Source organism: Centrocercus urophasianus, unplaced genomic scaffold, assembly GCF_019232065.1.
Source record: "Centrocercus urophasianus isolate 14NV4802_14NV808 unplaced genomic scaffold, USGS_Curo_1.0 seq_37, whole genome shotgun sequence".
Lineage (NCBI taxonomy): Eukaryota > Metazoa > Chordata > Aves > Galliformes > Phasianidae > Centrocercus > Centrocercus urophasianus.
In genome coordinates, this window is record NW_024884944.1 from 455084 (window position 1) to 480486 (window position 25403).

At 51.9% G+C, this 25403-nt stretch overlaps 1 protein-coding gene across 1 annotated transcript in view; it reads right to left on the bottom strand.

The window, feature by feature from the left end:
- The window catches only part of KIRREL3 (kirre like nephrin family adhesion molecule 3), a 67789-nt gene that overhangs the window by 6231 nt on the left and 36155 nt on the right, over positions 1-25403 (bottom strand). The window contains exons 5-11 of the mRNA XM_042831845.1: positions 23609-23766; positions 22347-22497; positions 19123-19228; positions 5665-5813; positions 5249-5376; positions 4138-4264; positions 59-159 (exon numbers count right to left, since the gene is read on the bottom strand). Of these exons, the coding sequence (XP_042687779.1) occupies positions 59-159; positions 4138-4264; positions 5249-5376; positions 5665-5813; positions 19123-19228; positions 22347-22497; positions 23609-23766 (920 nt within the window). The remainder of the gene's footprint in view (positions 1-58; positions 160-4137; positions 4265-5248; positions 5377-5664; positions 5814-19122; positions 19229-22346; positions 22498-23608; positions 23767-25403) is intronic.

A 25403-nucleotide genomic window follows, 5' to 3' on the forward strand; every position in this document is an offset into this window, starting at 1 on the left:
GTGGGGCTCCCCATGGCGTGGCCAAACCCCATGGCTCACTGCACTGGGTGCTACTCACAATGCGGTCGGGCGGAGGGGTGCTGCGGATGAAGCACTTGATCTGCCCCTTCTGGCCGTGCAGGGCGTGCTGGGTCTGCGTGCTGGAGATGATGGGTGGCCCTGCAGGAGAGAGGAGAGGGATTGGTGACAACAGGAGGAAGCAAGTCACACCTGGCCGAGGCTGGCATTGCCACCTGGGTGCAGAGGGTCCAATGGCAAACCGGGACCTCGACTCCAATAAACATCACTATTGAGTGGCACCAGCTGCTGCCTTCCCTGTGCCTTGAAGCCCAGAAAGGAATGCCTGGTGCATAATTCAGGAGATGCAACCCAAGGGCCCCAGACTCTTCCCACATGGGAAATTCAGCCTTCAGAAACCAAGGATCAGAAAAGGGAAATATCAACCAGCATCCAGACTGCACTCTGCAATCAAAAAAACCCACCTGCTTTAGTAATAGTTTCTTTAATACTCTACAAGCAGATGTGCTTTGGTGCTCTGGGGTCTTTGTGTGCAATGTTGAATGCTGAGAACACAGGGATGTGGGGTGCTCATCACCAAAACGTCCCTGTCCTCCTTCGTGGAAGAAGTTAAGAGGAAAGCAGTCAGAGATGGGAACGTGGCCTGGAGGCTTTCACCCCAAGGGAGCAGCAGCAGAACTGCAATCCTAATTGCTCTTTATTAGACTCTTAATTACAGCAGATTTACATTTCTATGAGTGGCTTGCTGCTGGCAGAAAAGGGATGCAGGCAGGAAGGCGAGGGGCAGCGCTCCTGGTTCTCATCATGTCACAGCCCAGTCGTTCTGGATGCTGGCTCCAGGTTGTGCCTTTGCTCTTTAGGAATTCATTAGGCTCATTGGAAAACCAGCCTTGCCATCACACCTACCTGCAGGCAGGCGTTAGAGCAGTGCTGGCCAAGTGCAAACATGCTGCAGGGCTGAACTTTCTCCTTCGGTGCATCCAGTTGCCTGCCAACATTTCCCTTCTGCACCAAAGTTTCACCCTCCCTGAACAACCTCTGCAGCAACGCAGCCACATCCTTCCTTTGCAGGGATTCTATGAGGAAAACCAGAGGCCAGCAATGCCACACTGCTTCTGTCCAAGGCGAAGGGGCAAAATGCTGCCCATCAAATCCAGGTGCTTCACCCTTAGGCTCTGATTGCTGCAGCGGGGATGGAGCTGGCTTCAAACACAGTCTGGACATTCACTGCATCCTGCACATCTGGAATCACCTGCACATCTGTAAGAACCGCAGATGGGCAGTGCTTGCTGAGTGATGGGGAACAGCAGAAGGTCAGGACTTGCTTTCCAAAGTTGGGGTGTAATGGCCATTACACATCACACATGCCGGTGTGACACTGGAAACTTTTCTGCCTCTTTTAACATATAAAAAAGACATTTTGTTGTTGCTTTCCACCCAGTCTTCTCTGAGATGTTCTCAGCACGTTCCCAAGGTGAATGCTCTCCTCCAGCCACCCCTGGAAGCACACACTCTGAAGGGGCTGGGCTGAATCCCACTGGATATCCTGAGCTGGATGGGACCATAAGAATCACTGAGCCCAACTCTGGGCTCCACACAGAATCACCCAAAAGTCCAGAGAGTTTGGTTTACCCTTTGCTGTGCCAGGATCCCTTGAGGCTTTGGCTGTTCCAGGGGACAATAACAGAGTCCAGTCCAGCTCCGCCATACACTGGAGGTGGCACAGGAGAGATGGTCCCACCTCCTCAGCTCACTCAGCATGTATAGATGAGCCACTGGTGGGCAATGAATCCAAAACCAACAGCATCCAGAGTGGCAACGGGGTGTGCAGGTCCAAATCAATGAAAAAAACCCGTCTTCTCTCTATTTCAACGGTTGCACATCAGTTACAAATTCTGGAGGTGTGCCAAGACTGGGTGACACCGGAGAAAAATGGCTTAATAATCATAAAAAGGATCATTTTCCCCAAGGAGAGTGGATTTTAAACGGCACAAATGCCAGCGGCTTTGGGTTTTATTATTGCTCGAGGAGTTCAGAGTCGAAGGCTTATCATCATGATAATAGCAGATGACTAAAGAACATTTGTGAGATGAACATGCCTGGGAATAATAGTGCAGAGCTGCAGCCTCATCGCATTCGAGGACGGTGTTTGATTCTCCACCAGGCTCAGGCTCCCTATGAGAGCTGCCGGTCCACAGCTCGGTATTGAGACAGCCCACCAGCAAAAGAAAGGCTTTCAACAACGTTGCTATGGATATAAACGTTGCAGCTATTGGTTGTGGTTATTTTTAGTGCACTGGTGCCAATTTAGTTGCTCTGTCCTGAAGGCTCGCATAAAGGAGAAGGCAGCTTGCTGGCTGGGGAGCACGGCAGGATGGCCCCAACCTCTCCATCCTGCTCAGATTGATGCACACAAAACCATCCTGGTGCTGGAAACCGGAAGCAGGGTTCGATCCTGCAAAGCCCTGGGTTGGCTCGTGTGTGGCCAGGAGGGTGCTGTGCACACATGGGGGCTATAAATCCAGCTACTGCTGATTTATTATGGCCCCAATGGCGCCTTCCTGCCTTCTTGCCTCTCTTGCTTTGGCCCTGCCAAATGCTGCTCATTTGCATAATCCTCCTGCCCACTAATGAGGCTCTGAATCATATCGGCAGCCTCTCAGGCTGGTGGCCTCATGCCCTGGTTTGGAGGGAAGGAGGTAGGGAGGGCAGGCAGGGGCTGCGCTGCTGAGGCTGATTTGGGGGGGATGGGACACTGGGCACAGGCTGGGGCGGATGAACACCCCTCCAGCAGGGTCCCCACTTGGGTTGAACTCACCCAAGACAACTGGTGCTCCTTGCCTGAATCACTGGCCTCACCGTGACAAAGCCCAGCCTATGGAGAGAGGCACCTGGTGATCTCGAGACAACTGAATTACCTTCTGGATTTAAAACCGCTTGAAAATACTAAATGTTCAACTTCTCCTCTCAAACAGCGGTGGAAAAAGCATTCAGAAGAATTCATCAGCTGCATCAGACACGCCGTGCCGTGCCTGCAGGAGATGCTCCCTGGGATGGTCCACGCAGCACCAGCAGCGTCCATCGCAGCGCTGCCCCAGTGCTGTGCAGGGCACGGAATGCAGCTGCACAGCTCTGTCTCAAGGCTTCCCTGTGCCTGCCGAGTGCCTGGGAGGTGTCAGGAAAGGAGCGGCTTCTTTGTTTGGGTTAATTTGTTGCTTTGTTTTCTGCAAGATACTTTAATTGTAATTAAAACCCAGCAGCCGGCGGGGAAGGAACATGCAGGCGCCGCGGAGCTGAGCGCAAGCAGAGGCAGTGGTTGGGTTTCGCCCCCCGCTGTGTTGCCCTTGGCTCCCCTCGCTGCTGTTATCCGCATTCAAAATTAACGCTGTGCTGCTTTCCCTGCTCATTTTCTTCTCTTTCTGACAGTGAGTGGGGACTGAAGCCTGCCAGTTTGTCACGCAGGTGAGAGACGATGCAAAATTCATCCCCTGCTTATATTGTGCAGCCCTCCCTTCACACAAGGCACATTTCACCACTGGCTGCCACAGGTCCTGGCTGGGTGGCCCTGACCCTGCAGGGTGCTGCCCAGCTCCCATCGGGGTGGGGGGCAGATCCTGAGGGCTCAGTGTTCTGCCTGCTCCCCCAGATGCTGATTAGGCTGCCAGTCTCGGAGCCAGACTCAGTTCCCAGCTCTCAAGCTGTACAGCACAGACAACAAGGCTCTCCGACCTTGCGAGGGTTTTGCAAGATAAATCTATTAAAGATTTAAAACGCCAACTCCCAGCTACTCAATAAACCCCTGCTGATAACACAGAACCAAGCAGACCTTAGATAACGCCAGTATTTTTTTGCTTAACCCACAACTCTCCGAGGAAATGAATCCAAAGCCTAAATTGCTCGCAGGGTGGGAGCATCCCCCATCCCCCCCCCCCAGGCATCCCAAAGCAAATATCCAAGGGCATCGTTCCAACTGCAGCACCACGAATGGTCGTGGAATCATAGAATCACTGAATCACTAAGGATGGAGAAGACCTACCCAGATCATCACATCCAACCCCCCCCGCCCCATCAGCACGGCAAAGACGCAAAGATGGAGTAGCCAAGGGAAGCCATCGGTACCGTTGACAGTGAGAGTCACCTCGCGCTCCCCCGCTCCCACCCGCGGCACCACAGCACGGCACACGTATTTCCCAGCATCTTCCTGGCGCACGGACTTGAGCGTCAGCTTGTTCTCATTGCTCAGGACCTGGAAGAGAGGAGGGGGCCGATCTCAGGGCAGGTGATGGGAAGTCGAGCAGGAGAGCTGGCAGCCCCCAGAGCTCTGGATGGTCGGGGGAAACTCTGCTGCCTTTGGCAAGCTGCACCCTGGGCAGCAGCACCCTGCCCTCCTGCCCTGGCTGTGCAATTAACAGCTTCAGGATATCTTGATAAGTGCTGATCTGGCTGAAGCTGTCAGCACAACGCCAGCATTGGGGCATGCAAATAATGTGGCTTTTGAGCAGTGTTTCCAATTATCCGTGCTGGAAATGCACACCCTGGGGCTAATTCCTCTTGGTTAACCTCACCTCTCTCCCAGGACTTTGCACACTGCAGTCCCTCACCCCCCCTTCCTTCTCAAAATGCTACACAGTGCCCATGGCCAAGGGCTGAGCTGGAGCTGCCCAGAGGCCCCAAGCCAGCAGAATCGGCCAAATGAAAGCTGAGAAAGCATCTCTGTTGTGCTGATACGTGTGGGTGAGCAGAGAGCTGGAGTGTGGCTGGGGCTGTGCACTGAGGGTCAGGAAGCCCCCGCGCGTGGCTCCCTGAACTGCTCTGAAAGCTTTGAGAAAAGGGAACAGCAGCTTCGTGGTGTGAAAGCACTGCCTGTGTGCAAATCACAGTGATAACCAAGAGAAACAACAGCTGCCACTGTGGGATGGGAAGCCAGGGGATTACAGACCCAGTGGGATTCCTCAGCTGCCTCAAGATCTCAGCTTGCCCAAGGCTGTGATGGTTTGGGAAAAACACCTCAGCAATGAAGGCAGTGATTTCCCCATGCATGCGCCCAGTGATTGCCTTCCAGGGCCACACAGTCACAGAACATCCAAGCTGGAAATGCCCCATGAGGATTGCTGAGTCCAGCTCCTGGCTCCACACAGAACCACCCAAGATCAGACCGTGTGTCCGATTTCACCAAAGCAGGGGGGACCATGAAGAACCTCGTGCCCCACTGCCCTGCAGCGACCCTTACCACGCCTGAGCCCCGCTTCATCCAGACGATGGTGAGGGAGGGGTTCCCAGTCCAGGCGCAGTTGAAGACAGCATCAGAGCCCAGGTCAACGAGCAGGGACTGTGGTTCTGTCGCCATCCGGGGCCCAACTGCACAGAGCAGAGCAGCATTACCCCACCAGAACCCCAAAGCAGTGCAATCACTGTGCCAGGAGGAGCTGCAGACCCATTGATGTTGGAGTACCAAAGGGGCACAGCCATACGGGACACCCAACCCGTGGCACCTTACAATCCTAAAGACCCCAGGAAGCCTCCAGCAGGGCTGTATGAGGCAGGAGGAGACCGCGGCCCCACGCATGGAGTGAGAGCCCACAAATCCTGCTCAGGGAAGGTGGTGCCGCCCCCAGCTGTGACCAGCAGCTCTGGCAGGTTACTCACAGTAGACATCCACGGTCCTGCTGATGTTGGTGCTGCCCAGCGCGTTGGTGACCTCGCAGGAGACGGGCTCGAAGAAGAAGGTGTGATCCACGATGGTTTCATAGAAGTCACCGGATGCTTCCTTTATCACCTGGCCTTTCTTCGCCCACCTGCAGGACGAGGAAGCAGAGTGGTGTTGCACTGCTTTCTGCTTGCCAGTGACAGCAGGGATGGGATCAGGACAGCCTGTGCTGGTAGAGAACGCAGTGCCCCTCCCCTGCCAACCAACACGGCTGGCATTCCCACCACAAAGACACTATAAACCTTTTCAGCTTCGTCCTGCTTCCACCCCCTTTCCCTTTTTCTTCTTCCTAATTTTTTTTTCTCCAGTGAAAAAGAACTTCATCCCTTGAAGGCAGCTGAAATAACATCACCCTGGAAAGCCAAGCTGGCATTTGCAACTCTACAACTTGCAAATTGTCTCAGAGAACAAGCTGTCAACTCAGCACTTGAATTAAGCCGCTGTTTGCCAAACAATGAGCAAATGTGACCTAACAGGGCACCATCTGGCAACCTGCCACTCCGGAGCGGGTGGAGAGAACTGGAGATGCTGTCATGCAGTGTGAAACTCCATCCGCTCCTGGGAGAAAGGAAAAGAGAGCGGAGGAAAATGTAATAAATCTCCCCAAAAGAGTGATGGGGACATTGGAATTGAGAGGATTTCCCCAAGGAACTGCTGATGTTGTGCCAGGGCAGCTCTCCTGTGGTGGGATGATTGGGGACAGGGGATGTGCTGGGCAGAGGAGGTCAGACAGACAAATCCTAAAGGCCCACGAGTGTGAACCTAACAGGATGAGGACAGGAGAGCTGTGAGGCATCACCCTGCAGCCAGTAACACGAGCGGCTCGGAAGAGAGGTATTAGCAGCACAGATGGAAGCTGGTTTGTATGCACTTATCTGCTCTCTCTTCTCATTTATCTTCACACCTCTAATGGATGCTGACTGGCTGCTCCAGCTTCCCCACGCTGCCTTCCTCCCTGGATTCCCCTTCAATAATTAATCAGGAGATGCTGCTCGGATTTTTAGGGCTGTGATTGACGAGGGAAGCCCCAGGTATGGGAAAATCAGCACAAGTGACGCCTTCCAGTCGGTGCTCCAAAGGTAAATCACATTTGGGTGCTGCTTTGCTCCTTCCAGATGTAATGAAACCGAAGCTCTGCTGCGCTCCTCGATGACTCTGACCCATCCAGGTGCACTTGCAGACTCTGTAGCCCACTGGGTCTTGCTGTGTGCACCAGAGGGTCACAGCCATTTCCTGGAGTCATTAAGGTTGGAAGATCACCTCAGATCATCATTTCCTCGCAGCGACTGACAGCACAAGACCTTGCTGTTGCCCACTGAAATGCACAGCACTGTGTTTTGCAGCAGCCCAACCCGTCTACGGGGGGCAGGGAGCACATTTCCAGAGGATAGAAGTTCTGTGGCTCAGCAGCAGCTCAGAAAAACAGATATGAAGCAACGCCACACAATGCTTTCTGTGCGTGTTCAAAACCCATTGCTTCTGCAAAACTAGCTTTGCCGAGCGTAGAGATGTGTCACAAACAGCAATTTTTCGTGCTTCAGCAGAGATCAAGGTTCTTGCTCCAGTTTTCCAAGCCTTAACACTGCTAAATCAATGTGGCTGAACAAGCAGTATGGATCTTTTATAATGTCAAATCGGTTTTTAATAACGATGGCTGATAACCCTCCTGTAAAGCTCCTCACCATGCACTCGCAGACAGCAAGAAGGCAAATTCCTCCCGGTTTTAACAAGCCTGTAACGTGCCTTGCTCACCTATTAACCTCTCAGTAATTATTTATAAGCAGAACGTAAATAAAATGCAGCCAAAAAGACACAGAGGATGTGCAGGTCCTGCCCGAGGCCATCAGTGTGTCTGCATCTCAGCATCCTGCCCAGCACACATCCCCCAAACCACCCCAGGATGCTTGGGGGGCCTGGCCTCCCCCAGCCCATCTTGTTGCTCTCTCCCCTTGCAGGTCGGTGCAGCCCACAGGGCAGAGCTCATTGGCTTTGATCTGGGGAGCCCAGCCTGCAATTTCCACCTCTGCTACCTCTTCATTAATTTGTGCTGGTGAGCTTGGCTCAAAGCCTCGAAGGAGATTTTCTTGCTTGATCTTCACCTGCCATGAAACCATAGTTGTTGGCTGTTTGCTCCCTCCCCTTTCAGCAGCTCTGGGATGCTGGTTTGGGGCTCAGACCTTCACTCCATCCTTCATTTCATCCCCTTGTAATCTTCCCAGTGTCTCCTCACCTTGCAGCTTCCAGCCCTTCTCCTACCACTATTTGGTGCTTCCTCCATTCACAGCATCATCCTGAAGGCATTTACACACAGCCAAGGTGCCTCCATGCCAGATACATACATTCACCTCCATGTTCCACTCCAAGCCAATCCATCCCATGACTCTGTGACCACCTGATGCATTTCCATCATTTTGCTGCCACCTCTCTCCCCCAAAGCAGAACGTCCAGGTGTGGGTGATGAGTTCCAGTTGGTGTTCCCAAGCTCTCTGCAGCTCCATGGGAATGTTTCTTTGGGGGCAGAACCAACTGCCCTCAGTTCAGCATCTCCCTCACCAACCCCAGCGAAGGAGTAAAGTTCAAAATGGAGATCTTGATGCAAGCTTCAGCAGCCTGTTCTTCTTCCCACGAGACTTTGCTCACTTCTGCTGGGCTCACAGAGCTGCTGGAGGGCACTGTGTGCCCACAGCACGGCGGGACGCAGCAGAGCACTGCCAGTGTGCACTGCATCTGGCTGAGCTCAGCGCAGCAAATGAATTCCTCTGACTGCAACAAGAGGACTTGTAATTCTTCAACAAATGGCATGTGAGAACAAGCTGTTTAGGGGAATTTGTAGCCCTGTCATGTAACAGCCCTCCCAAGTGACACCAGACTGGTTTGGTGCCGCCTGGATGAGTCAGGTGAAAATGTGCAAGCCTGCTCACTTGGTACTGCAGCTGCTCTCCTTCTCTCCAAGCTGGGCAGCACCCCAGGCTGCCGGTGCCATCCTGGCTCCTCCAACCAACAGTGCTGCAGGGCAATGAGCATCTCCCCATGGCAACAAGGTCTGGCTGGAATGGATTTGTTCTGGAGTGCCACTTCCCTGCTCCCATTCATTGTTTTCCACCAGCACCATGCAGTGACAGCAGCATCCTGCCCTGCTGACTGTGCCCTGCGCACACAGGGGCTGTTCCGACTGAGCGCACCCCGGGGAAGCACAGTGAGCTGCAATTTTTAATTAACAATGCAAAATGAAGCAGTTGCTTGCCATATAAATTGTGTTTACTAAGAGTGACTTAAAATAGATAAATATTTTCTCGGACGCGTTTTAATTGCTTAATAAAAGTACCGAGAACACCCACAAATACCTTAAATAAAAGCGTGGCTCGCAGAATGAATTAATTAACATTTCATTCCTGGGAATGGCTATTAATTGCTACAAATTGCTCAGAGAATGGTTCTGTTGTTTTACTGCCAGCGTTGCTCACTCTGCAATGTGGCAGTTCCTGCACATCCCCAAACAGCAGCTGCCCATGAGCGTCACCCTGTGCCCTTCTGCACACCCTATGGGGGAGCGTGGGATGGGGGGGAGGGAGGGAGGAGGATGCTGTTTCCTCGGTGCCTGACCCAAGGGTGACGGCCTATTGAGAAGTGATGGAGCATCTTGTTGCTCCCTGCCTGGCTGCAGCGTGATGCATCAAGCAAATTATTGCCTTATTAAAAGTAAATCTCCATCATGGTGATCTATGGGTTACTCCTTTCATAATGTATCCCTCGGCCGCATGTCAGCAGTGCACCCAGCATCCTTGCCAATGGCCCTGCAGCTGTCCCAGGCAGCTCTGCTGTCCCCTATGCTAGGAGCAGAGCTCAGATGACACAACGGACAGGGGAGACCTGGTGGCACCTGGAACAGTCCAGCATAGAGCCAAAGGTGTGACTGCTCACAGAGCATCCTCCCTGCAATCCCTGGAGTTCACTGCATCAATTACAGGTACAGATACATTATTCTACAGTGGCAAGCTCCCTGCCACGCTTGGGTGAGCCCATTTTATCCCAGGCACAATTAGTAATTAACACCTCTGCTAAAGGGCTCTGCAGGTCTCCCTCAGAGCTTTCATTAAGCAGCTGCCAGGTGCATCTCCTCCTCTTTCGGAGCAGTCTGCAGAAGCGCAGTCAGAGCCGCAGTCCTGGGTCTCCATCCCTGCAGGCTTCCCACCATGAGTGGAAGCACAGCTTGGTGCCAAGGTTGCTAATCCTTTTCTTCAGCAACAAATAAGCAGCGAGGCCAAATCGCTACCTTCTCCCAAATTTCAAGAGCTGGAGATGTCAGGCTCAAGTCCCAGACAAGGACACGTTTGGCGTTTGATTGCACTTGCTGCAGTGCACAGGTTGCTGCCACCGGGGTTTGATTGTTTTTCAACACTCTGGGGTTTTGATGATCATAATAACACCTCGCTGTGCGGAAGAAACCTCTGTCTTGATTTCCTCTCTAATCTCAGCTTCACCGTTCCCCCTCCTGCCCAGCAAGCAATGAGCCTGATTGCTCATCAGACCACCTGCCATGTATGGGGCAGGTTCCTCCTCACTGTCAGCGGGTCCCGAGGGTTGGAAAAATCAGTGTGAAGCACTCAGAGCATTCCAAAGCCCCCCCCAGGATGGATGTGGGCTGGGCTCAGCTCTGCAGAGAGCATGCTGTGCTGGTGGAGGGGCTGAGCCCATGGGTGCCCCACAGAGCACTGGAGATGGGCAAAAGTTGCTCTGCTGTCCTGGTGTGTCATCGCTGTGCTGATGGCACAGGGAGGGGGGGAAAAAAGGGCTGATGGTTGGGCTTGGTGACATTAGAGGTCTTTGCAACCTTAGTGTTTCCATAATTCTAACCCAGTACACTCTCTTCCTACTAATGCAAAAAATACAGGCAACACATTGCTGACGTAGAACAAAGTTGCAAATTAACCAGTCATCTTTTTGCTGTAAAATTCCTCTATTTTCTGTCCATCCATCCCCAAACTCATTCTCCAGTCACTATTCCTGAAGCCTCAGAGCAGCCTGGTAACAACACTGCTCATCTGAGCTTTGTATGCCAACAGAAAGCAGTCCAAAGTGGCAGCACGCTGATAGAACAGACTGACCCAGAGGAGCTCTGCGATCACCTGCTGACTTCTGCACAGTGCTGCAAGAAATGTTTCAAAAAAAAGAAAACTCAAAAAGCAAAAACCATTAAGTCCTTAATTACACACTCCAATAGCAAAGCAGAGCTGAGCATTGAGCACTGCTTGATGCTTTACAGACAAATGGCCTTATAATCCAGAGCCAACAGCTTGTGCTCTTCCTTTGCTTTTGTATTTGCCAACAGCTTCTAGAGAGTTTGCAGAGCAATCAAAGCCCAAGGACAGCTCAGGTTAGCACTCACTCCATGAACTGACGGGATGAGACCTCAATCCTGCTCCAGTGGGAACCAAGGGGTCTATTTTGGGAAGCCAGCATCCCCTGGGTATCCTCTTCCCTGTGCCGCACAGCCCCTGAATTGGGCTGCTGCTTGCATCTACCCTGGCAGCTCATTTCAGCAGAAACAACATTCCTAATGAAGCTTCTTTGGGGAATTAGGCAAATGAATAATAACCGAGGTCAACTGCATCACCACAGCACCCACACTTTCCCATCCCAGAAGGAGCAGCACACTCCCAGTGAACCCACACTGCACCCCGTTCCCCATCTCTTGCATGGAAGCCAAACAACCACGGAGCTGAAGGTCTCTTAAAATCAACACCTCTTCCAGCTTGGAAGCTGTAAGAGGATTCATTATTTATATCACAGCAGCACAAAAGCTTAGCATATTTTAAGCTGTCTGAAACGACCTCAAGGCAACTCATCCTCTCTTCCCCCCCTTCCAACAAAGCACATTGAGACGTCTCCAAATGGAGCAGTGGGAAGAAACCCTTCAGAAACAAGAAATACACAGAGTGATCGAGGGAGAGAAAGCAGAAAGCTATGATCTGCCTGGAGATCACCAAGGAATGCCCAGAGGGGACGTTCCATGTGAGATGTGAGCGCAGCACTCATTGCATGGAAGTTAGGGCTGGAGGGAAGCACCGTGGTGCTGCCCAAGCACTCATGGCAGCAGGTGTTGCGCGTCCTTTCTTTCCTTTCCCCCTTTTTACACTTACAGTTTAGTCACAGCATCTCTAATTTCCTTAGATCTGAAGCCACCTTGTGAGACTGGAAGGGAACGATAGAGAAGAAAGATGTGGGGAGGAGGGAGACAGTAATCTCGTAAAAGTCAGTTTTGAAAAATCAATTTTCTTGTGTGACAAGATTTGCTTAAGGCTTTTCATTCTGTGAAATCAGCCCATCACCCTGCAGGAGCGCAGGAAGAAGTGGCAAGTGTGGTTGGGAATACCTCAGATTAAAGACTGCTAAATTAGGCTTGAAGAGCTCCCATCTCTTCACAAGGAGAGCAAAACTGTGGCCAGCACTGTGAGTGATGTTCCCCTCCCTGTCCCTTTCTCATCCCCAGGAGGCTCTCTTGAAGGAGAGGTGACTGATAGGCTTGGGAAAACACAGCTCTGAGTCACTCCCAACCTTCCTGGCTAGAAGTGGTGTTAGCAGCTTGGCATGATCAAAGCCATATGGTCTCTGTTCATGTCCAGAGCAAAGCTTGCTGGAAATGAGTTGCCCTGGATCAGGCTCACTCCAGTGCTGGCAAACCCCAGAGCACAAGCAACAGAACCACAGAATCATGCTTGGGTTGGAAAGCACCTCACAGCCCACTGCTCCACCCCTGCCATGGGCTGGGTGCCCCCCAGCTCAGGCTGCCCAGGCATCACCCATGGCCTCAGGCACCTGCAGGGATGAAGCACCACAGCTCTGGGCACCGCCAGAGTCCAGTGCATAACGACATTCCTACTCACAACTCACCTAAATCTCTTCACTTCCAGTTTAAAGCCACCCCCCTCACCCTGTCACTACCTGCATCTCTAAGGCCATTGACGCCTCTTGAGGTTGCCAAACCCCCAGGACACACAGCCAACCCCCACTGCGCCCTGGGAGCTGAGAACCCATTTTGGGGAGCCCAGCTCCTGACTGGCAGGAAGGCTGCTCTGCCTGTAATCCCATTACAACCCAACAGAAACGAGGATCTGATGGTTAACCCTTGCAAGGCTCTTTAGATTTCCAAAACCAGCCCACTGACCTGGCCTCACCCATCACCACGCCATGCAGGGCTGCACCCCTGCTCCTGCAGCACACAGCAAGAAAGGCCCCACTCAACTTCCGTGCGTACAGCTGAACGTCATCTTTTGGCCAAAATGAGGAATTGGATTCCTTTCTTCTGCTCTTTGATGCCACAATCTCTTATTTCAAGCAAGACATTGCTATTTTCTAAGCCCTTCTCCAAATCTCACTGGGGGTCCTGGTTGGAATGGAGATGGCCGTGGCTGTGGGGCACCCCACATCCCAATCCGCTCTGCACAGCACAGCAATCCTCCAGAACACAGCAGCAAAAAGCTGATCCAAAAGTTTCCACCACAAGCCGCTTCATCACTCATTTACTTCGTTATCTTTAATCACTGCTCCATCAGGAAGCGATGCTCACCACTACAAAGTGCTTTCCTTCCTCCCCCTTTTTTTTTCCTGCTTTCCATCAGATTCTCCCTCCGTTTCGCTCTCTCCTCATTAGTCTGAGCTGCCTCTGAGCATCTCCCACACGTGTTCCCATTACCCTGACAAGCCAGGGAGTGGGATGACAAATCTCCCCATCCCCACACCTCACCATTCCTGGTGTCACCTGCAGCCGCATCCCAGCAGCTGTGAGATTTGTGCCTTTTATTTTGCTTCATTTTTTTTCCAGGCTCCTCTCTCCCCGTTCAGCAGGAGTTGGCAGATGGGGCTGACGCATCACAGAGGAGATCTGAAGAATTCATTTCCCCTTATTTTTTTTTTTTTTATTATTTCCCCAGCTTTCATTTTCACTTCAGAGCAAAGGTCCGGTTGTCTGGGAAGAAGCTACAAAGGCAAACCCAGGCAGAAAAACAGAGATAGTCAGAAAAAAATGCTACAGTGCCGATGACTTGAGACCTCCGTGTGCTCTGCATTCATCTGCACTCCCATTTCCACGGCATTTTCCTGTGTCTATAAATTAGACTTACTCCATCACTGCTGTGAAATGCCCACAGGCCCTTTCCTGCACCGCCTCCTTGTGCCCTCTGGCCATGCTGGGCTGCAGGAGGCAGCAGGGATGTGACAGCAGATCTGAGGACAGCACATGGTTGGCAGAGTCCTGATGCTGCACCAATGGCAGCCGTGGTCAGAAGAAGAGGAGGGAGCACAGGGGAGCACTGCAAGAAGCCTTAGTATATGGGAAGGCAGCAAGAACAGGGGGCTGAGAGGGGCTTTACATGGGGTGTTTGAAGGGAAAAGGGCCCTTGAGTGGCTGAAGAACCACAGTGGTTTGGAGGGGCTGTAGTGAGATGGATGCAGGGCTCGCACTTATCCTTCTGGCTACTCTGCAGCACATTCTGAGGCCTGACAGCCCCTTTTAAATAGTAATAGGGATGCGGCTGGCATTTAATACAAGCTTAATATTGCAGATCTCCCTTAATTGACAGAGGCAGCTGGGAAGACAAAGGAAGGTGCCAGTCATGGTACATTCTCAGCAATACGAAGCACTCAGGAACGTCAGGCCATTGGGGATGTTTGTCTAAAAGGGCAGCAGAAAGTCAGCAAGCACCCAGCTCCCAGGAGACATTTTTCCAAGCTATCTGAATCCATGCCTTCACCTGGGAGCAAAGACACAGTGTAATCCATTAAAGGAGCTATGGAGAGAGATCTACTCCTCATGCCCACACGGTAACTCCTCTAACTGTGCGACCCTGGCAGCAGAAAACCCTTCCCCAGACTCTTTCTTCCTGAAGACCCTCTATTCCTCATCCTGTGACAAAACTCTCCCTGTTCCGATTTGCTCCTGGCTTTGCTTCTTGGTGACCTGCTTTCACTCAGCAGCATACACTGCCACTGAGCACACAGAGCTGAGCAATGCCAAGCCACCAGGGCTGGGCTGGAGCCACCTCAGTTAACTCCAAGCTGTGGTGGTGTGGCTTCTAAGCGTGGGGCGCCCATTCTTGGGAAACTTGGCTTCTCTGTCTCCTATTTTATGAATAACTGCAGTGAGATACTCTTGACTTTCTCCTGCTCTTCTCAGAGCCCACGGATACCAAAAGCAGCTCTCCCACACGAAATGCACAGCAATGATAACAGAGCAGCAAAGTCCCAGACTGCAGCAAGTGAGGATATGCTCAGTGCAGTGGTTGCAGACACAAAAGCACTGCACACAGGTGCACAAATGAAAAAAAAGACCTGCTTACCTTCAGAAGGCCTCAGGTAGGCAGGGATCTCCAGTCAGAGATCCCCTCACCTCCACTGCCAACCTTTAAGTGAGGGCAGGGAAGGGGTGGATCCTGGCTGCAGCCCTTCCATCACTCCATGCATTGCATGCACCTGAGCTGCCCTGGGCTGGCCCTGCCTTCCCACCATGTGCTCCATCAATGCTTCAGGCCATGACTCAGCATTGCCACCACTCCACATCTATCCAAACCCCACCAAACCTGCCACCCTTCCCCACCAAGACCCGCATTCAGACCCTCAGAGCAGCGTCTCCCTGCTTGCCCCTTTGCAAGCACAGCAAGTCGCCTCTTGTTTTCCCTGCTCAAAGCAGGACACTGCCTCCCACTGGGTGCATTCAAGCCCCACTGCCTTTAAAGAAAAGCTCTTAAAAAGCAGTTGAGTTCAGATTAATATTTGATGAGTGACAGCGTGCTGTTGATTCAAAGATAAAACGGTGTTTTCCAAACACAAAGGTCCTTTCTGCAGAGTGGAGCCCGCTGAGCGAACAAACAAACATTGCTCCCTCCCCATCCCCTGCTGCCAGCCCAGGTGTGGGGAATGGGAAAGTCCAGCCCTGACCTGCAGTGGGGATGCAGGAGGGGCTCTGTCCATTTGGGCATTCAAATTCAGCCCAATGTAGGCAGAGGGAGATCGCTTGGCCCGCATCAAACACAGCCCCCCTTCGGCTATAGGATGGGGAAGTGCACCCTGCGCCCCAGCCCGGCAAGTGGTGCAGGATGGTGGCTCAAAATGCCCCATCTTCAAAAAAGAACACTGTGTGGAGATGTCTGCTAGCCCTGAGGATGAGAGTGCTGCATCAGTGCACTGGAGTGAGGCATTTATTACTTCCCTGCCTACAGCTGCTCGCCATCGCTGCAAAAATAATCATCATCAGAGAAGCCCAAAAGGCTGAGGGACTCTGCCTCTTGCAATATTAAACTTTCCCATTTTCTTCTGCCATCTTAAAGATTCTCTTTCTTACTGCAAGTGATAAATAATAACAGCAAAAAAAAAAAAACAAAAACACCCCACAGACACACAGCAGACATCAAACGCCAAGGGAAGATTGGCAAATGGAGAGATCTGAAGTGAGCAAAGAGGAGGCCTGGTTGTGAGTCGGTTCACGTTGCTCTGACTTGTGTTGCTTTCCATTAATTTTATTCGCCATCACAGGTGGCAGAGCCACAGCGACAGCTAATTACTCTCTTGCCTTCCCATTCCTGCCCGTTGGCTTGCAGCAGGAGCAAGCCAGGAAATTGCCCGACAGCCTTTAGGTGTGCACAGCCTGGCAGAGATGCTGAAACAGACGGGAGAGGTCATAGGATCATGGGATGGAAACAGAATGGTTGGGTTGGAAAGCACCTTACAGCCCACCCAGATCCAGCCCTGCCATGGGCTGGCTGTGCCCCCCAGACCAAACTGCCAGAGCCTCATCTGTGGCCTTGGGCACCTTGAGGGATGGTCTGTGGAAATGGTGCCAAGGGACCCTTTGGCAGCTTGGGTGGGAAATGCTGTGCTGGAGCAGCTTGGAGCCCCGGAGCAAAGCAAGGCTGTGGATGCCCCATCCCTGGAGGCGTTCAAGGCTAGACTGGATGGGGCCCTGAGCAGCCTGGTCTAGCACTGAATGTGGAGGTTGGTGGCCCTGCATGCAGCAGGGGGGTTGGAGATCCATGATCCTCAAGGTCTCTTCCAACTCTGGCCATTCTGTGATTCTGTAAGCAACATATCTGGTGCACAATGCCAGGTAGACCAAAGACCTCCATGTCCCCTCTAATGCCCCCTATGGTCCTTCAGCACAGCCCTGTGTCCCATGCGGCAGGGGACGTGGCAGTGGCACTGCATGACTGTTCTTCTCCCATGTAAATGCAGAGTGAGGGGGCAGCTTGCTCATGTATTCACAGCATGGACGGCGCTGCCTATGGATTTATGCCCAGAAAAGGGGATTTATGGTGTTTAGACATTTTCCTTTGTGTTCAGAGCTGTTTACAGACAAACATATTGGGAGGTATTAAAAATAAATGCAGACTGCCGACCACGATCTGATATTTCTATCTGAGAATGAGGGAAACCATAGGAAGGAAATATATCAGCCTGCTTCTTTCCAGGGGGGAAAATCCACCTCTCTTCCTCTCTGTTCCCAGTGTATTTCTCCATGTTTGTTTTTAAGGCAGACTAAGCTCAACTTGGCTCACACTTCCCACCCTTGCAGCTCCTGGTGCATGGCAATTGGTGCAGGGCTTTCCTGCTCTGCTCTTCCTGGGGTGCCCCTGAGCCATGGACTCCTGCATCCCACTGCCACACGATGCTAAAGCCTTAAATCCTCCTCTCTCCTCCCAGCTGGGATATCCCGTGCTGAGTTTTGATGCTGAGGATTCTGTTGTCTTGATGAAACAAGTGGAGGGCTACGGGGTCTTTGGGGAGGGAAACGAATTGCCCTGATCAATCAGAGCCATTAGGAGGAAGGAAGCCCCGCCGCGCGCTGCTGAATCCTGTTTGCTTGTCACAGTGGTAGGGAAAAAGCCGTGTGTGATGTTAACATGTTAGGGGAACTTAAGAAATCAAAAGCCCAAAGTGCTTGAATTTTTCATGCCTCCTCTTCTTTTTTGAAGAAACCCAAACCAACCCAAGCTTTTATGGGAAAAAATAACCCAAAAAATGTGCCATTAAACTAAGATCCATCAGGAAATGAATTACTTTGCAGCAAAGGAAACATTTCTTCTCCAAAAGAGCAGCACTACACTGCACAGCTGTCCAGGAACTGGGGGGTCACCCCCTGGAGCTGCACCAAAACTGCAGGGATGTGGCACTGAGGGATGTGGCACTGGGGATCTGGGAGGTCTCTTCCAGCCTTAATGATCCTGTGATGCTTTGAAAGCAGGCAGCAGCCCCAGGGATGGCAATGGGATGGGGCTGTGAGATGGGATGGAGGGCACAGGGAGGGCTGTGTGTGGTGCTAGGACAGCCTGTCCTGCTTCCCCTCCCAAAGGTAAATATGAAAACAGGGCCATTTGTATCTTTGACATTCACTGACTTCAGAAATTAATAACTCTTCTGTGTAACTAGGAATGCAATTATTGCTTTGTTGTGCTGATAGCAGAGATCCAGCCGGAAGGAATTGTTCCTACCAGCAAACTCAATTGTACCAATTAAGGTGTCCATGTCCAACAGGAGCTGGGTCATGGTAACCCATCCCCAGTGTAACCCATCTCTGATGTAACCCATCCCCACAGGAGCCTCCTCTGCTGCTACAAACCCACGCTGGTGCACAAACATCACAGACTGCCTACATGTGCACCTGACTGCCAGCCCTGCTTCCCTCTGCAATGGTACAGCCTGCCTGGAAGGCCACGGCCACGGTGCACCCTACTCATCACTCCCTCCAACACTGCCCGTTTGGACCGACTGTGAAGCACCTGCACCACCTTCTGTCCGTGTTTCTCCCCCTCTTTTTGGCCTCTCCAGTGCCAAAGTGCAGCTCCAGCCCACGCCTCCCTGCCGAGCTCTGCTGGGCTGCACGCGGCTGCTCGAGTACCCACTGATGGCACTGCAGTGGTATTGTTCAAACCACAAAAGAGTGTGCACAAAGAAAAGGCATTTTCCAATTTTCACATAATAGATTTTTCACTCATTTTTCTCATTACATTCCCAAACAGATGGCTCTGCCAGCTCCGTGCCAGGCCTCTGTCCTGCTTTCAGCTGGGATGGAGTTAATTTTCTTCCTATTAGCCGGTGTGGGGCTGTGCTTTGGGTTTGCTTCTCATAGCACCCTGATCATTCTGGGGGTGCATAATAGGAGGGGACCGAACCAGGACAGCTGGCCCAAGCAGGCCAAAGGGACATTCCATATCGTAGGGCATCATGCTGAGCAATAAAACTGGGGGGTGGGGACTGGTTGGGCTTCACTTGGCGCGTGGTGAGCAACTGCGTCGTGCATCACTTGTTCCGCATATCCGCTATATTGTGCTATCGAGCTCCCTTTATCTCCACCCATGAATTTTACCTTGTTTTGCCTCCCGGGGCGAGGTGACGGTGAGCTGCCTTACCTGTACTGCGTGACAGCGGGGTTGGCCTTGGCAGAGCAGTGGAACTTGACGGTGTTGTCCTCCAGCACCGGCTGTGGCTCCACAGACAGGTTCACCAGGGGGGGGTCTGCAAAGAGACAGGGTTGAGCCCATCATGCATCCAAGAGTGGAAGGCAAAAGGCAGGGCAGCACTGAAGCTCTGAGGGCATAGAAGAGTGGGCTGTGAGACCCCTTTGGGCCACACGAGGCTGTGCTGTTGCTCTGGGGCTCCTCTCCTCACAGCCTCCAATCCCTGCTCCAACCCAAGCTGCTCCCTCCCGGCTGCCACGCCACGCGCTGCTTGACACAGCACCTCCCTTCAAAACCATTAGCACAGGCTCTGATTCCCGTTTAAGGAAATCAACCCGCTTTGAAGAGTTCCCATTTAATATCTTGCTGGGTAATGATGATCTTTTGTCTACCCGCTAGCTTGAAAGTGGCATTTCTGCTCTTTCATCAGCCTAATCATCTCTGCCAAGTCCTTATTGGTGTCACAGGCCTCTCGGTTCTCCCGGCTGCCGCTCTGTTTCTCTTTTCCTTTTACAAGATAAGCATCCGAGTGCTTTAGCAGCAAACAAAATTTAGAAGAGAACTGATGAAAGCAAGTGAGAAAAGGGTGCAGCTCTGAGATGGATAATAAGAATATCCAGAACAATTTTAATTTCTCCTGGTGTCTCGGGGGGGTGGTGGACCTCCAGCTCGAGGTAGGGAGAACAAGAGCTCATTAAAGGGAAGAAAAACTCCATGGGGCAACACAGAACTGCCACCTCTACCCTCCGCCCCCATCCTCATGACCCCTCCAGCCCCATCCTCACTGACAGCCCTGCAGCGTTGGGTGCCACTCTGCACTGTGTCCCCATGACCCCGTGGCAATTTACCCAGCCAGAGCCCCGAGTTGTTGCCAGCAGAGCCACCTGCCTTTCTGATGGGAAATTATGACGGGAAATTATAGGTATTTTCAATTTACCCTAATCTCATTTTAAAATGTGCAATTCAAATCACAATAAAGATGGGTGCAGTTGGGAATATAAATGAGCTTCACTAACATAACAGCCCAGAGATATATAGCCTGCTCCTAATTCATTCGCAGGCATCCTGACACTTCCCCATTGTTATACAACAACAGCTAATCACCTTCTTTTGTTAAGTATGAATCACACTTCTCTTTAGTAGCTTCCCCATTGTTTGATGGTTTAGTGGCTGTGCCTACGATTTACAGAGGAGCCTCTTTGTATTAAAATGAGCCCGGCTCCCTCCTCACACGCCAAATAAAAAAAAAAGTAGATTAAGAAAGAGAAGGAGGGAAGGAAATGAATTAAAGTCTTTGATCTTCCCTTTCACAAATGGGCTCGGGCTCCCCAGTACCGCAGCGAGGAGCGTAGGTGTGAGTGAATGTTTAGGGGTATTTAACGGGGAAAAAGAAAAGAGACAAACTGTCACTCATCGGGACGTAATTCCACTCGGTTAGAGTCAGAAGTCCTGCCCGGCTTCTTGTAATTAATGTGAGCAATGGGATCAGAGCCGGGGGAAAGCGCGCATCCCTGCCGGCACAGCGACCCGGCGCTGCAGAGCCACGGCCGGCGCTGCGCTGCACGGAGGAGCCGTGCTGGGTGCGAGGCAGCAGCAGGAGGAGCTGGAAGCAGCCTGTGGTGCCTCCAGCCCTCATCCCTGGTGGAAAGCGTGGAAGGGAACGCATTGCTGCACCGCCAGGCTGAGAGGCGCCAGCAGAGCGAGTCGCCCACAACCCAAACGTGGACCTGCTCGAATCCCTTCTTGCAGTGAAACGAAGGTGGAAAAATGAGTAAGTGCACACACGTGTAGGCTTGGAGCAAATGGCTCTGGATAAGCAATAACCCTGCTCCTCCCATCCCAGCACGCTGGATATGAATTTCCATAGAGCCACTGGGCTCTGGCAGTATAAATAGTTTATGGCATATCAAACTATTAAACACGATTTTAATCCCACTTGTGATGTTCGGTGCATAACTCACAGGAGGCTGACTTTGATGTGGCTGGTGGAACAGAAATCACATTGAACAGATGTTCCAGCTGGAGTTGCTTAGTGTTTCCATTACAGACTCAGGCTTTTTTTTTTTTTTTTCCTTGGTTCCTTTTCCTCTCTTTTCTGTTTTTTTTTGGAAGGTGAAGGTGTTTATGACTCAGCTCTTTCCCTGCTGCCCAGGCTAAGACTGGCAGTGCCCATGTAGGACTGAAGGGAGCCAGCCTTGTGCTGCACAGGACACAAACCCAGGCACCTCTTTGCAGAGTGCAGGCTGCTTAATCCATGCCGGTGTTTTCCTACCCCTCCAAAACCCAGACAGCCTTGGGAAACCGATATCCTCGTTAGACCCCATTAAGAACAACATACTTTTAATAGCCAGATAAGATATTATTATTATTACTTTCACAGCACGGAGTATTTAATGGCTCAGAGTGGAAATTGGTGCTCCTTTTTGGGTCCTTTTACATCAGATCCCGTCAGGCTCAGGGATGCAGCTCACATCTCCTGCACTGCACTGCACGGCCTAATGATGTCTCTGGCTCCATGCTGCTTGTGAGAACGCACGTGCATCTCCAGCTACTGTCACTGTTTGCAGGCTGTGAAATAACCCGTGCTATTATCTCATTTTATCTGCCCGCTTCTGTCAGGACATGCTATACAGAGACCCAAGAGCCCGTTAATCTTCCGGCAGCAAGAAGCTGCAAATCTTAAATGGTGAATTTTCTGCTGTGCTTGAGTTTGTTCAGGCAGTTTTAATTGGACCCTGGAAAGCAGCTGGCATGCTAATATTGAGCACCCTGCATTTGCAAATTGTTGGTAAATACAGCTGGAGGAATTGTGTGTGCTAATGAAGCCCGGCTGGAGAAGGGTCAGGGCGTGCCTGAGAGCAGCGGCTGCTGCAGAGGTGGGAAGGGAGCTGCAAAATGGGGTTTATGAGGACGGGGTGGTCATCCACCCTTGTGAACGCCCATCTCTGGAGTTGCCCAAGGCCACGGATGGGCCCTGTGCAGCATGATGCCCCATAGCAGGGGTTGGGTCCCTTCCTACCCGACTGTTCTACAGTTCTATGATCTATAAGGTCCCTTCCAACCAAAGCCATTCTGTGATGCTCCCATGACCCCTCTGCACCAGTGGTAGGAAATCTCCATCCCCGTTCCTGTGGTGGAGGCTGGGTGGCACGGACCGGCCGCTGGCCGCTACTCACGCTGGATGTCAATGGTGACTGAGGTCTCCTTCCCACTGGGGATGGCTTTGTTGGTGGCACGGCAGACGATGCTCTCCCCGTTCTCAATGTCAGAGGGGGCGATGAAAAGGGTGCTCATGATGCTCTCCCTCTTGCCGTCGCGGAGAAGGGTCTGTGAAGGGACACGGAGATGTAAAGAGGTGGCTATAGGTGCTACCTGCTGTCCCCTCCAGTAGGGTGGAATTTTGGGGTCTTTAAGTCAGCTGTGCCTCATCTGTGCTGCCCGGCTGTGACTGCACTGAGGCTGCAATACAAATCAGCTGGATTTGAAACACAGAGGAAAAAAAGGAATTCTCACTTGGAGCAAATGGTTTCAGGCGATCAGTAACCTGAGCAGTGTGTCTTCTTGGTTGAGTGGAATATCCGGATCAAATGAAATCTGGGTTGGATTTTAATTTCATTAGGAAAAAAAAAAAAACCCAGAAAGATGTAAACTGAGGTGTGGGCTTAAAGGGAAGATTTTGGCTTTTTTTTTTCCAGGGATGTTGCTGGAAGGAGCCTGAATGGCGGTGGCAGGGAGAAATGTTTATGAAAAAGGTATTCAGGAGCTCGAGAGGAATGCGTCTCACTCTGAACTTTGAAGTTGCCTGCATTACAAATGGCTGTAAACTGACCCATTTTGTGCCTTGCATTTTGTGCTTTAGAAATTTTCATTAGAAATGTCAAGTGTTCCTGAATCCTTAGCACTTACCAGGCATCAGGCTTTGATAAACAGGAGAACATGTGGGCACCCATTCCGAGTGCACTGCTGATTGCTCTTTGATGTTTTCCTTTATGACCCAATAAAGGCTTTCCATTTAAATTAAAAAATGCCAACAACCCTGACAATTTTTCATAGAAAACTGCAGCTAGAGGCGGGGACATATGTCACTGGGAAAAAAACCCTTCTGTTTCAGAGCTTCTGCTACAGCCAAGGTCAGTGCTGGCTTTGCTCCTTGAGCAATACAAGCATAACACCCAGATGGGATTCTGGGGGGCAGAAGCGGGTGTTCCAGGTGATGTATAAGCAATGTGAGCATGCAGAAAGCCAGCTAGATTCTGGGCAGAGCCCACCTCAGCACCAGCTGGTGGTGCATCTTCATACCACTGGGGATGCTGCATGGAACAAGACAGGCTGCAGAGCCGAAGGTGCTGCTCTGATGGCTTTGGGGCTGCACAGAGGACCCCAGGACCCTTCTTGAAGCAAGGGAAGAGCAAATGGTCCCCAGCACGCACTGCCTCACCTTGGAGTAGGTGGCCCCATTGACGACTTCTCCTTTCCGCATCCAGATGATGGAGGCTGCCGGCTTGGCGTTGTCTGCGTGGCAGGTCAGGTTGAGGGGGTCCCCTGCTCTCAGGCTGATGATGGGTCCCCCCATAATGATGGGGTCATCTGGAGGAACTGCAAGGCAAGGACATGAAGGGTGTGAAGGAGGTGACGATGTGAGAGCATTAAGCAAACCTGCTGCCAGGGCTGGGAGCTCACACCGTGTCAGTGGCTGTGATGGGGACGTGACACCATCCCCACGGGACACTCTCAAGTCAAAGCCCACTTACTGTGAGCATCAGCAGTGCCCCAAGCAGGGCTCCCCTGGCAGCCCTCATTACGGAGGGGCAGAGCAGTGCTGAGCATGCTCCTGCAGCTTTGATCCTCCTTTTGCTTTCACTTTATCCTCTGTGCCACCCTCTGGCTGCACAAAAGGCTGTGAAATTCCTCTCGCTCAGGCTCACCACTGCCAAGTCTTTCAAGCATCTCTATCCCTTAAAGCAGGCGTTGCTGGGGGCGGCGAGGAGATGTTTAAGATCTCAACATGCCTTTGAAACAGCCGTGGTCTGACAGCCTGTGTGAGCTGTATCCTCATCACAGGGCACAGCCGTCTGCTACCGCAGCCAAAAGCATCTCTGTGTCGGCTGGGGAAGAAGGAGATAAGGGGCACAGTGACTTTTTGGGGACCATCCTTGAAGCTCGGCACCTTAGCATGGCGAAAGGTGGGAGACTGGGCTCCCATCTTGTGCAGGAATGCGCAGGGGGAAAAAGCATTCCCAAATGAATCACGGGGGTTGGAGAAGACCTCTCAGATCCCCACCCCACTATGCTCACTGCCACGTCACACATCCCTGTGCCCCTGGAACACCCCCACGGATGACCCCCTGCGCAGCTGTGCAGTGCAGCGCTGCTCTTTGGAGCAGAGATGCTTCCACACACCGGCCCTGTTTGCAGAGCTGGGCTGCTCTCGCCTCACAGCTGGCGCCGTGCGATGCCCAAACTGAGCTGTGCCCTTCCATTGGCCCAGGAACATTCCTAACAGCTCCTTGTTGGCTCCCACAGGCCCGGCGAGGAGCTGGAAGGGGATTATGCTCTCTGACAACCCAGAGGTGACTGCCTGCCTCGGCGCAGGGCTTGCAGTGAGCAGACGTGCTGCCTGCACACCAGGCTGCTCACACAGGCATCTGCCAAACTCGGTGAGTAATGGGATTTTTCGGCTCAGCGGGTGGAACCCAAGAACTGAAGGAAAAAAAGCTTTTCTACATGGATCCTGAATGCGTATTTCTCAGGCAACAAGAGCGAAAAATGTGAAAATCTGTGTTTTGGGGGTTGGTCAAACTGCGCCAGGCCCTGGAACAGGGGGATACAGAAACTGCTTTGTTCTGATGCTGTTTAACTACTAAGGAAGTGCTTTCACTTTTTTAAAAACAGCCATTTCACTGAATGCATTTATACACCTTCAAAAAAGAAAAAAAAAAGAAAAAAAACCGACATGTCTTCCAGTCGTTCTTTTCCCCCTCACTGAAGCTATTAATTGAATTTGACCTCAGCTTGTGAAATATTGGAAACTCATCTTGTGCAGAAGGAAGAAGCCCAGCCCACGAGCCTTGCTCTGAAGAGCCTTTCAGAATGAAATGAAGGGGCTGTCATGGGGATGTTGGACATTCCTGGGTGATGTCCTGCCAGTGGCTGCTCCCTCCAACCCAGATTATCCTTCTGCAGTGCCACTGTAACGCTGCTGATGGAGCCTGTGGGACATCACAGCCCCACTC